The 12,697-nt window shown below is 44.1% G+C and overlaps 1 protein-coding gene across 2 annotated transcripts in view; it reads left to right on the top strand.

Annotated features, from left to right (window-relative positions):
- The first annotated feature begins 4,617 nt into the window (after positions 1-4,617).
- The window catches only part of CWH43 (cell wall biogenesis 43 C-terminal homolog), a 48,796-nt gene continuing 40,716 nt past the window's right edge, over positions 4,618-12,697 (top strand). For both annotated transcript variants that reach the window (XM_063108390.1, XM_063108391.1), the window contains exons 1-4: positions 4,618-4,741; positions 6,526-6,717; positions 10,197-10,317; positions 10,690-10,844. In XM_063108390.1, coding sequence (XP_062964460.1) covers positions 4,699-4,741; positions 6,526-6,717; positions 10,197-10,317; positions 10,690-10,844 — 511 coding nt within the window. In that variant the 5' untranslated portion in view covers positions 4,618-4,698. The remainder of the gene's footprint in view (positions 4,742-6,525; positions 6,718-10,196; positions 10,318-10,689; positions 10,845-12,697) is intronic.

The following is a 12,697-nucleotide window of genomic DNA, read 5'->3' on the forward strand; positions in this document are numbered from 1 at the left end:
ATAGTAACTCACATCCTGTAATGTTATGAGTAACAATTATATAATGTTAGTAGCTAAATAGCAATGAAGTGCAATGGAGAGCAAGGTAATTAAAAGTTCATATGAGCATTCTATTTGATTTATGATATTTCAGAATGAAATTAAAAGCACCCTCACAGTTAAACTGCTATAGGAATGATAATTCAAACTACACTTACAAGGTATACCATTTTACATTCCCACCAGCACTGTATGAGCATTCCAACATCTTCACATCCTTGCCAACACTTGTTTTTGTCTTTTGTTTTTTAGAAATTTTTTATTGAATCAAAATTGATTATACATATTTTTGGCGTTCAACATTGAGATATGTTGATCAAATCAATATTACCAGCATATATATTGTTACGAATCGTAATTATTCTTTATGCCCCTTGTCCAATCTTTCCCCATCACCCTCTCCCTAAACCCCCCCATTACCCTAGATTTCTTCTCTCCTTCTGCAAGAATAATGGTTACTCTGTTGATCTGTTGCCTAGATGATCTGTCCAATGCTGAGAGGTGTGATCAGGTCCCCCAATATTATCATGGAGCAGATACTTCTTCTGTCACTCTGAAATGGGCTTTGTGGAGAGAGATATCCTCTTCTTTTCTTTATCTCTGCTGGTGACTCTCCTTCTGTCAATGCACTCCAGTGGCTGGTGGACCATCTACGTGGTGGTGGTGGTGGTGTCTAGCCACTTTTGCCACAGTCATGGTTATTGTGGTGGCTGTAGTGGGCCACCCACATGGAGGAGATGTTTTTGGCATGCTCCTTGGTGCTGGTGGTGTGCCTGTTTGTCTAGAGTGTCTGATCCCCGATCCATGCCTCAGGTCCCTGAGTGGGTCCCAAGGCACTGGCATGCTGTGCCTGGTTATGGGAGGGGGGTCCAGTCCCCTTGTCCATGCCCTGGGTCCCCGGGCAGGCCCCAAGGTGCTGGTGTGGTGTGACTGGATGTGGGAGTAGGGTCCAGTCCCTGGCTCCATACCTCAGGCTCCTGGGTGAGTCCCAAGGTGCTGGTGGTGTGAGTGGTTGTGGCTGAGGGGCCTGCCCCTGGCTCCATACCTCATATCCCCTGGTGGGCCCCAAGGCATTGGTGGTGTGCCTGAGCTGGAACTAATTTTTGTCCTTTGCTTACTTCTAACAGGGGGGAGCTTCCTGTGGGAACCAGTACTTGAGCTGTGTGGTTGAGCTAAATTGCTGCTTTGCTGCTGTTTCCCTAGGGAAGGCTTTTTGTGTAGCTCAGGGTTTAATGGTTGACCTTGTAGGTACTTCCAGCTCTCCAGAGACCCAGTGCACCTGGTTTGTATAGAAACTCTAATCTGGGCCAGAGTTTTTTCATCAAACTGCACCCCATGCAAGGCTGCATTCCTGACCAGTCTCCTCTGAGTGGTCCTGTGCTGACTGGGGGGTAGATCGGCTGCCCTTGCTGTGTCCTGGTGTTCTCCTGGTGAGCGCATCTTTCCCACCGCCCGTGCTCCAGACACTGCCCATGGGACAGGCCCTGTGCCAGTCCCTTGCATTGACTCACTGGCCTCTGAATGGCTCCCCTTTTTCAGCTGTTCTGGCTCCTTGCTCCTGCATGGGTCCATGGGAACCCTGTTAGTGGTCTTGCTGTCCTGGGGCCACCAAAGTCCTCTTCTCCCCTTCCACCTCCAAGTAACTCCACCTAAAGGACACAGCTGTGGCTTCTTCTGGCTCCTGCTCCATGTGCTCCAGCATTAAAGTGGCTGCAGCTGAAAAGCTCCGAGCAGTTTTTTCTTTCTCTCATTGTGGTTTCTCCTGCCTTCATGAGCTCCATAGGTTTTTCCTTCTCTTCTCCTGAGCTCCAGTGGCCCCAGCTTGGCTAATGTTACATTTTTATAGCTGCAAATTTGTTGATTTGTGGGAGAGACTGATGCTGTGGACCATCCATTCTGCCATCTTGACCAGAACCTGTCAACACTTGTTATTATCTGACTTTTTGATTATGGCCATCTAGTTAGCATAAAGTGGTTTATTGCGGTTTTGATTTCCTATTGAAATGATGTTTAACATCTTTTCCTGTGCTTATTGGCCATGTACATATCTTGTTGGGAGAAAGGTCTTTCAAATCCTTTGCCCATCTTTAAATTGGTTTATTTTTCTTTTTATTATTGAGTTGTATTAGTTTTAAATATATATATAAACTCTGGATACCAGTCCCTTACTAGATGTATAATTTTTTTTAATGGAGATGTAATTCACGTGCCATCAAACTCACCCTTTTAATATGTATAATTGAATGGCTTTAGTATATTTGGAGTTATGCATCTATGATCACAATGTAATTCCAGGACATTTCATTACCCACAAAAAGACAATCATTACCCATTAAGCAGTCACCTCCCATTCTCCACTCCCCTCAGCCCCCGGTAACCACCAATGCTCTTTCTGTCTTTATGGATTTATGTATTCTGGATGTTTTACATAGATGGAATCATAGAATATATGACTTTTGTGTTTGGCTTCTTTCACTTAGCATAGTGTTTTCAAGATTCATCCATGCTGTAACACGTGCCAGTACTTCATTCCTTTTTTTTTTTTTTTTTTTAAAGATGACCAGTAAGGGTATCTTAACCCTTGACTTGGTGTTGTCAGCACCACGCTCTCCCAAGTAAGCCACGGGCTGGCAGTATACTTCATTCCTTTTCATGGCTGAATAATATTCTGTTTGTATGGATAAACCACATTTTATTTATCCAGTCATTAGTTCCGAGAAGGATTTTGAGGCACACTCTGAGAGCAGCAGGGCAGAAAGCTGTGGCTGTGGATGTCAGCCAGGGTGCTGGGTGAGAGAGAGTTGCTGTGCTTCCCCAGTACCAGAAATTTTCCATTCTGCTAGTAGAAGAGTGGTTCATTCACAACTACTGCCCATTGTGATTCAAGATGTCTAACAGGTTGATAAAACTGTATACTTAAGGAAAAATGGTACTTAATAGCTAGAATGTTTTCTAAGAGGTTATCAGATATGGGCAGGATCCTGAGAAGAAATCTTCTGATCCCCACTCATTTTTTTTTGCTAAAAAAGCCATCAATGCTGCCAATAGCCTTTCTAAAATTACATTATTTCTTTTCACAAAACAGTACGGGGACTTCTGAACACTGGGCAACATTTTCAATAGACCAAAGGAGAATGCGGAGAAAGCCCTACTGCAAGCAGAGATGGAAGCAGATGTGCTGGGACAGATGTACAATTTTTCTCCCATTCTGTGCATTGTCTTTTCACTTTCTTGATAGAGTCCTTTGAAGCAAAGAGCTTTTAATCTTAACGAAGTCCAACAGATCCAACTTTATTCTTTTACATATAGATAGTTGATAGTTGTCTTAGAATTATTTGTTGAAAAGAGTCTTCTTCCCCTCGTGTACTAGTCTTGGCAAGTTTGTGAAAATCATTTGACCCTAAATCAGAGGGTTTGTTTCTGGACTCTCAATTCTATTCCATTGAGCTGTATGTCTATCTTTGCGACTGAAAGTAACAGTAATTAAGTAATTAGGAACTCTGTTCAAAACTGCTATGAACTTATAGCAATAATTGCTTTTAAGTGATTCTCATATTTTTTAGGCACTCATTGTTTGTTTAATTTCAGAGCACACTTTCCAGAAGTGATAAATGATAAGCTCTTCTAAAAAAAAAAATTAAAGTGAATGAAATTGCTTTGAGGAAGTTCTAAAAAGGCTCAAGACATCCTGGGGTATGACATTATTTGAGCAAGAAGTAACTAGCCTAGTTCACTCACTACATTCATAAGAACGCCTCCCTCCCACCTTCCACTTGGGGACGGGCACTCTCAAATGTCATTACTCATAAAGTTAGGGAGGGCAGAGTTTCCATTCGCATAAGGCGTTTTCTACCCCCCCCCCCGCCCAGCAATGTTGCCGTAGAATATTCTGCAGCCTCTAGAAATTTTGGCTACCCTTCCAGAACGCAATGAACAAAACGCGTTTTTACTATCAGAGCTGAGAAAGGGTAGCCCAGTCCAGTGACCCTCGCCCGAGGCGCAGGTCTCCAAACTGTCGCCCTGGTCCCAGAATGCCAATGGGGTCGAGGTCGCACCGCGAGGCTGCATAAGGCGCCCAAAGCTCCGGAGCCCGTGTCGCCGGCGCTCTCCCCAGCTCAGGCTGCCCCGTGTGGGTCTGCAGCCTCCCCCACCCCCTTCTCCTCGCGACGCACCCCCGTGGGCCTCGTTTCAACGAGGCGCCACCGGTCCGGAGTTGCACTTGTCCCCTTCTTCCTGGGGGCTGGCAGGGCTCCATCCCCCGGGCTGCTCTGCGAAAAGGCCAGGCAACCTGGTTTGGACCCGACGGCGGGGTCCGCGCCCCCGGCCTCCCGCGCCGGAGCGCGTGTCCCCTGCAGTCGCGTCGGCGGAGGCGGCCGGCTCGGGCTGCGGCCGAAGCTGCGCTGCGCAGGCGGCGCGGGGACGCGAGGCGCCCGCGGCGGCGCAGCGCGCACAGGTGGCGCCCGTCCCGGGTAGGCTGGGCTGGGTGTGGTGCGGAACCGGGCGGCCCGGCAGGCGCCACCCAGCCGGGGCTCGGCACGTGGGCCAGCGGGCTGGCGGCGGATTCGGCAAGGGGACGTGGGGCGCCGACGCAGGCCCGGGAAGACGCGGTGGCTCCGGCGCGCGTGGCTTTCCTAGAAAGTGCCGCTCCACGCCGCGGCGATGCCCTCCCTGTGGAGAGAAATCCTCCTGGAGACCCTCCTGGGTAAGCTGAGGCCGCCCTTGCCGCTCCCCGTGCCCTGCACGGAGCCGCCGCGCTCGGCCCGGTTGGCTGAGATCCGGGAGGCAGAAAAGCGCGCTCCGTGCCCAGAATGGAGATGCTTATCGTCCCCTAGAAACTTTTGCTACGGAAGGGAATAGAAGGACAGACCTACACTGAAGTTTCGAAGCCCAAGGTTCGACGAGGCGCTCGCGGGAGACGCTGCCTCCCGAGCTCCCACGCTGTCCTGAGTTTGCTCCCAACGGGTGCACAATCTCAGGCTGTCAGCCTTGAACCCGCCCCGATCCCTCCCTGCACACCCCCCTCCCCAGTGACCTTAAAGTTTAACTCAATACAATTGAGCACTGAACTTTAACTTTCGGAGAGAAAAGGGCACCCGTTTTCCCCGGAGGCTGTAGGTGAGCGCCAGTAGGTAGCTGCTGTCCTTGGCCCAGCACAAGTGGCCTTGGTGGCGGCTGCACACTTGAGCCTTGGAGGAAAGGGTTCGGACTCGAGTCTCGTGTGCTCACTTAGCAGCTTTGCAAGAAGTCCCAAGGACAATTTCTTGGTGTAATTCTGTCGGAGCTGTATGATTAAAATCAGAGGTCCCACACAAACGTGTGGGAAATTTCAAGAATCCCTCGGTTCGTTATGAAACAAGTATTCCTCCGGCCTGGGAGGGGCGCCTTCCGGAGAACTTGATTTTATGGGAGCCGGTAATTCTCAGGAGGGCCGCAGACTCTTTTTCTGACTCAGTTTGTACCTTATAAGTTGGGAGATGTAAAGCCACTGACATTCAGTAAGTACCTCGGGTGCTAGGTACTGCGCGGTACTTGATATCACTGAATCCTCCTAACAACTCTGTGAGGTGGTTAGAAGTCCTATTTTGCTGATTAAGAAAAGGAAGTCGAGAAGCAACTTAAGCAACTTGCGGGAAAGTTACCACACATAGTGGTTAGACCGGCTACGTTTGGAGCTAGGCTGCCTGGATTTAAGTTCACTCTACCTTTTGCTACTGTGTGATCTTAGACAATTATTTAACTCCGTGATTCTCAGGATTTTGTTTGTTGTTTTGTTCTTGTTTACTTTGTTTGCTTTTGCATTTGCAAGAGGGTAGTAGAAATAGTATCCACCTTATAGGACATGGGGTTGTATGAAGAATAGGAGAGCTGACCCACGCTAATAATTAGCACAGAGCCTAGCACATGGTAAGTGGCCATTAGCATTAATTATCATTATTACACAAGATGACACAGGCAGTTGTTGGCAGAGGTGCAACTGACTTCAAATTTGGGTATGCCACTATCCTGCACTGCCTTCTAAAAGTTGGGCTTAGAATGGTCTGTTCACAAGAAAATGATTGCTTAATCAAAGTGCTTTCGGATGTAGTCTGGGGTGGAGGAGAGAATCCTGCTGTTTGTTGCTCTTTTTGATTTTCATGGTATTTCTCATTATTAGGGGTTAATTTAGATAATGAAATTTTGTCAGTCAGGGTCCTGACAGGAAGCCAAATTCAACTCAGGTGGCCCAAGTGAATAGGACTTAATTAATAGAGGGATTACCTGCAGGGATAGGGACGTGGTTAAAGGAACAAACACGGGATGCTGGGATGCCAGGGGACTTGGAACAGCAGGAGGCAGGGGCAGGGAGGAATTCTGTTACTGGAACCCAGTTAAGGCCAAGAGTTATGAAAGAGGGCGGGCAGCAGGAGTGGGTGTGGTGGAGGGGCAGGGCTATTGTTAGGAACAAGGCCAAAGTCACACTTTCTCTCTCTTAACATTTTTTTGTAGGATATGTTTCTTGGTCTCTCTACCATGGCCTGGGACCGATGATCTATTACTTTCCTCTGCAAACACTAGAACTCACTGGGCTTGAAAGTTTTAGTATAGCGTTTCTTTCTCCGATATTCCTAACAATTACTCCTTTCTGGAAACTGGCTAACAAGAAGTGGATGTTAACCCTGCTGCGGATAATTACTGTTGGTAAGATTTTTAAGTGTTTCTGTAAGTTTTGTGTTTTTTGGGTTTTTTTAGTTAAGAATCACATGAAATTATGTAGCATGTTCTCTGAATGCTAAATGATCGAATTAAAAAAATCAAAGATTTCTTTTCTCCTTGCTGCTACCTTAGAAGAGTTTTAGTAAAATTGGAAGAGTAGACTGAGTCCGTGTTTTACATTTCTAATGTTTCTGCCAGACTGGAAAGTCCTAAAATCAATGAAATGAGGAGGGGAACGATACCTTGGAGAATAGGTCAACTCTTCAATATATTGTGTCTTCTTTCCAATTATAACACAAGACTTAGAAGCCATTCAAAAAAGATTGTTGAAAATACTGCATAAGAAATACGAAAATTATGCATGACAAACACCACAGTAAGAGTCAAACAACAAAGCAGAAAAAATATTTGCAACTTTCTTAGTCAAAGGGCTAATTTCCCTGATGTACAGTTTCTACAAACCAATAATACAAAGGACTTCAAAAAGTTCATGGAAAAATGGAATTAAATGATAAAAATAAAAAATATAAACTTTATTTATATAAGCTCCATCAAGGTCAAGACACTTTTGTAAGTGATGATACCGTTTAGTCTATCCCTAAGGAACTGAGTGTCCTGGGAATTTAACTATGTCAATGCAGTCTGTTTTACATAATTAACTTAAGAAAATTGGGTACCTTTTAAAGATTTCTTAAGATTAGAAAACAAAAAGAAATTAGAAGGAGACAAATCAGGACTGTAAGATGCATGTCTCATGATTTCCCATAGAAACTCTCCCAAAATTGCCCTTGTTTGATGAGAGGGGTGAGCAGGAGCATTGTCATGGTGGAGAACTCTCTGGTGAAGACTTCCTGGTGTTTTTCTGCTAAAGCTTTGGCTAACTTTCTCCAGACACTCTCATAATAAGCAGATGTTATTGTACTTTGGCCCTCCAGAAAGTTAATGAGCAAAAAGCCTTGAGCATCCCCAAACTGTTGCTATGACCTTTGCTGTTGACCAGTCTGCTTTTGCTTTGACTGGATCACTTCCACCTCTTGGTAGCCATGGCTTTGATCGTGTTTTGTCTTCAGGATCATACTGGTAAAGCCACGTTTTATGAAACAGTATGTTTCATCTCCTGTTACAATTCTTCAAAAACATCCTTCAAGATCTTGATCCCACTTGCTTAAAATTTCCATTGGAAGCTCTGCTCTTGTCTGTAGCTGATCTGAGTGCAACAGTTTTGGAACCCATTGAGTGGAAAATTTGCTCAACTGTAATTTTTCAGTCAGATCGTGCAAGCTGAACCAGTTGAGATGTCTGTGGTGTTGGCTATTGCTTCTGTTGTTAATCGTTGGGCCTCTTTAATCAGGGCACAGACAAGATTAACTTTTTCCTTGCAAATTGATGTGGATGGTCTGCTGCTGCAGGCTTCACCTTCAACATTGTCTCATCCCTTCTTAAAATGAGTTATCCATTTGTAAACTGCTGATTTCTTTGGGGCATTGTACCTATAAAGTTTTCATAAAGCATCAGCAATTTCACCATTCTTCCACCCAGGCTTTACCATAAATTTAATGTTTATTCTTGTTTCAATTTTAGCAGAATTCATGTTCTTATATGGGCTTTTTTCAAAGATGTCTTATCCTCCTTAGTGCCTCAAACTAGATCCTGTTCAGACATGTTATAACATCTTGGTACAAGTTTATTTTGGTGCAAAATTTTCTGTAATCCATACATAGAAGACGAGCCCTTCACGAAATGTTGTCCCAAGGCATTGAAAGACTATCAAATGATCATAAAATTTTCATCTCCAGAAATAATAGAAATGAAGCTGTCTACCCTGAACTGAGTAGATAGTAACTGACTTCAACTGCCGTTGGCTTACAGTATCCTTGTATGAATCACTGTGGCCTGAGTTTTGCAAGATTCATTTTTCTCTTCACGCTCCAGGTTGGCTTCTGGGAGAGTGATCTCAGCATTGCCACTTTTTCGTTGCCTTTGCTCAGTGCTGCCTCTGTGGGCTGTACTTACAGAGCCACCAGTTGAGCAGTTCCTGGGACAATTTTTCGTGACTGAAGTCCAGTTTTGGCCCAGTAACTTCTGGTGGCTACAAGGGCTGTGATATTAATTAAGTTGGGGTGGGTGTGGTATTTGAATCCAGGACTTCCTGTTGCTTCCTTTTACCTCTTTCCTCCAGGAGAACCTATCACCTTTAGCATAGGTAGAATTATAGTGGGGAAAGTAGAGTAGGCAGGGAACATCATCAGAGTTGAGGATGAAGAGGCCAGTCCTGCCAGACACTCTTCCAGGTGACCACTGAGCTTTGCTGATGCTAAACAAAGGCTGAAGTAAGCCATGATTTACCTTAAAATCCCCCTCAAATGCTTCTTAAGAACTTGACCCAACTTTATTTTTAAAGATTCCTAAGGTGTTCTTACATCACCATTGAGGTCTGAGTGTTATAGGCTCTCTCACCTCTGGCACCTCTGAGATTTTAGGTTAATTACTATGTAATTAACATAGTAATTACACAGTTATTAACTATGAAACTAGTTCATACTTCAATTGATTTAAGTTATATTTGACCATAAATATTTTGGCCCAGTAGGATGCCTATAATAAAAAGACAGAGAAAAAGAGTTGGCAAGGGTGTGGAGAGATTGGAACCTTCACATGATGCTGGTAGAAATGTAAGAAATGTAAAATGGTACAGCTACTTTGGAAGCAGTTTGGCAGTTCCTCAAAATATTAAACAAAGTTATCATATGAGCCAACAACTCCACTCCTTGATATATACCCAAGAAAAATGAAAACGTATGTTTACACAGAAACCTATATACAAATGTTCGTAGCGGCATTATTCATAAGAGTCAAAAAGTGGAAAAAACCTAAATGCCTATCAGCTGATGAATGGATAAACAAAATGCAGTATACCTATCAATGGAATTTTATTTAGCCATCAAAAGGAATGAAGTACTGATGCATGCTACAACATTGATCAACCTTGAAAACATTAGGCTAAGGGAAAGAAGCCAGTCATAAAAGGCTATATATTATATGATTCTATTGATATGAAATGCCCAGAACAAGAAAAAGCCATAGAGACAGAAAGTAGATTAGTAATTGCCAGGGGCTTGGGGGTGGGAGAGGGGTGGAGAGGAGGGAATGAGGAGTGACTGCTAATAGGTATGGAGTTTCTTTTGGGGGTGATGAAAATATTCTGGAATTTGATAGTGGTGATAGTTGCACAACCTTGTGAATATACTGAAAACCATTGAGTTATATACTTTGACATTTTGTGGTATGTGAATTATATTTCAATAAAAAGTTTTAAGAGGATATATGTATATATAAAATTATATATTAAGTCTATCTTCCTGAGTATAAAGATGGTATCACACACAACATTCATCAAATGCAGATCACCGAGAAACCAGTGCATGCCTGCCGGAAATGCTCAGCTCTCTTTAATTTGTTTGTAGGCAGCATAGCCTCCTTCCAGGCTCCAAATGCCACACTTCGACTGGTGGTCCTTGCACTTGGTGTGTCTTCCTCTCTGATAGTGCAAGCCGTGACTTGGTGGTCAGGAGGCAGTTTGCAAAGGTATGGTTCATATCTTATGCACCTATAGACAGACAGATATGATCAGCTACCAAAGGGAAACTTGGGGCCAGCAGTTCCAAGTTATAAATTTTACCTTCCATGTGGCCTTGTAGAGTCTCCTTTTTTTTTTTTTTTTTTCCTTTTCACAAAACCAGAACATGAATATTTGCCATCAATCTCAATAATGTTTTGAGAATTAAAGAATTACAAGTTGCCTAGATAATGGGCTATATAAGTCATTTATGTTACTGCAAATTACCAACGAGACCATTTCAGATACTCATTCATTCATTTCATCATGTGAAATTCATGATGAAACAGTACTTTGAATTCTCATAAAAAGTCTTTTAAAAATACTTTTTGCACTTACAGGTACCTCAGAATCTGGGGATTCATTTTAGGACAGATTCTTCTTCTTGTTCTCCGCATATGGTATACTTCACTAAACCCAATCTGGAGTTATCCAGTGTCCAACAGAGTGGTGTTGACATTAAGTGCCATAGCCACGCTGGATCGTATCAGCACAGGTAAGTGTATGCCCAGTGATTTTAGGGATTTTTTTTCTCTTGCAGAGTTTACCTTTCCTACGTGAACGTAGCACATCATGAAAAGATCTATAAAAATAGCTTTTCTGCACTATCTCTCTATTTCAGCTTTTTCTCCCTTTGAAATAGTAACTAGTGCAGCCAGTGGGCTGTTTTCTAAGCAGAAGGCACCTTTTCCTTGCTAGTACAGCAAAATAAATAAACCATCTCTGGCTTGCACCACTATGGCAGTGGGAGACTAGAACCTTGCCTCCTGCTGGCAGGTCATGTTAGCTCTGTCTTCCTCCCCCTTCCTCCACACCAGGCCCTCCAGGATGGGATTGTCCATCTTCCACCTCTACACCGGCCCCAGTACATCTCTAACACTATGGAAAGTTACTGTGATCTACGGCTGGGGGACTACATGGGGTTTTTTTTCCAGGGGTTGGAAGCTCCACATCTGAACCTTGAAAAGAAATGAAATCGCGCACATTCACACCTCCTTCCAAAGTACCTGTCCCTCTAGCTGATTTTGTCTGAGACACACATACCCAACTTGGAGGTTTGTTTTGTCTGCTAACTTGAGACTCTTCTTAAAAAGACGGGAGAAGTGTTACTGGATTCTAATTAACTTGCTCCTAGCTTTTTGTATAACTCGCAGCGAGTCACTGTTCTTTTGTAAAGGCAAGGAGAAATCTCACAGATTCATGGAAGTTTAGAGAGTATTGGCTCACCACGAACAAAGCGCTTGTGTCATTCCCTTCTGGCCTCTATTTTGGCATGAGACAGAGGTAATAAGAATAGGGAGAAATTATGCAAGTACCTTGGTCATGTGGTATTCATGTTAGTTAGAACATTTAGAACTTGGTCTCGCCCGTCCCCTGCAATCTAGTCCCCACTCCGGATCCGCGTGTTCTGCTCAGGCAGCACACCTCGCAGGTACAGCCTGATAAGGATCTGAACTGCAGCGTATTGTTTGCATTTCCTGACTTGAGTTTTCTTCTTTCTCGCCTCTATTTTAAATTTATGTGACCCAGTTGCTTGCTGTCTGTTTCTTCCGTCCTCTGTTTCTGCCCTGTGCCCCCATTTACAAAACTCATACTCTTCACCAGCTTTCTAAGGATATCTGAACATACTGGATGTTTTTTGTAGTTTTATTTGTAGATTCGTTTGGTCCTGGGGAAAACTCACCCTCCATAGTACACTGCAATTGACTCAGCAAATTCAGCTTAGGTACCTCTTTTTCCCAAAGACTCTCTGCTCAACCATCAGGCCCTGGCGTCTCTCCTGTCTCCCTCACCCTCTGCCACCCAGCCTCAGTCCCACCCCCAACCCCAGCTCCATAGCTTTCAGCTCAGCTCCTCCTTCCTCTGATTCCGTTATTGTCAAAATAGCTTTCTTCGCTTCCCCCTTGGGAAATAAGGCTGCCAGCCCCACAGGCAGACCCTATTCCTTCCTTCTCTCCCGCAGAGGGTCTCACAGTGTCGCAAAGCATCTGCCCAACCGGCTCTTTCTGTTCCTGCAAAGAAAGTCTGCTGGCATTTTCTCTGGTTGTTACATTTTTGTGCATGAAGTCATTGATATGATGAATTGAGACCTCTTGGCTAAACAGTACCATGAAGTATAATACAGTTAAGGAGCCACACTACCTAAGCTCAAATCCCATTTTCTTAGTTTCTCTTTACTAGCTGTGTGATCTCAGACAAGTTATTGATCTCTCTGGGCCAGTTTTCTAATCTGCACAGTGAGATTAGTAATAGAGCCTACCTCCTAAAGTTGTTGTGAAGATGAAATGAGTTAATATAAAGGGCTCGGGAGAGGGGTTGGTGTGCAGTAACTGCTCAGTCAATACAGTA

Source organism: Cynocephalus volans, chromosome 9 (genome assembly GCF_027409185.1).
Source record: "Cynocephalus volans isolate mCynVol1 chromosome 9, mCynVol1.pri, whole genome shotgun sequence".
Classification (NCBI taxonomy): Eukaryota; Metazoa; Chordata; class Mammalia; order Dermoptera; family Cynocephalidae; genus Cynocephalus; species Cynocephalus volans.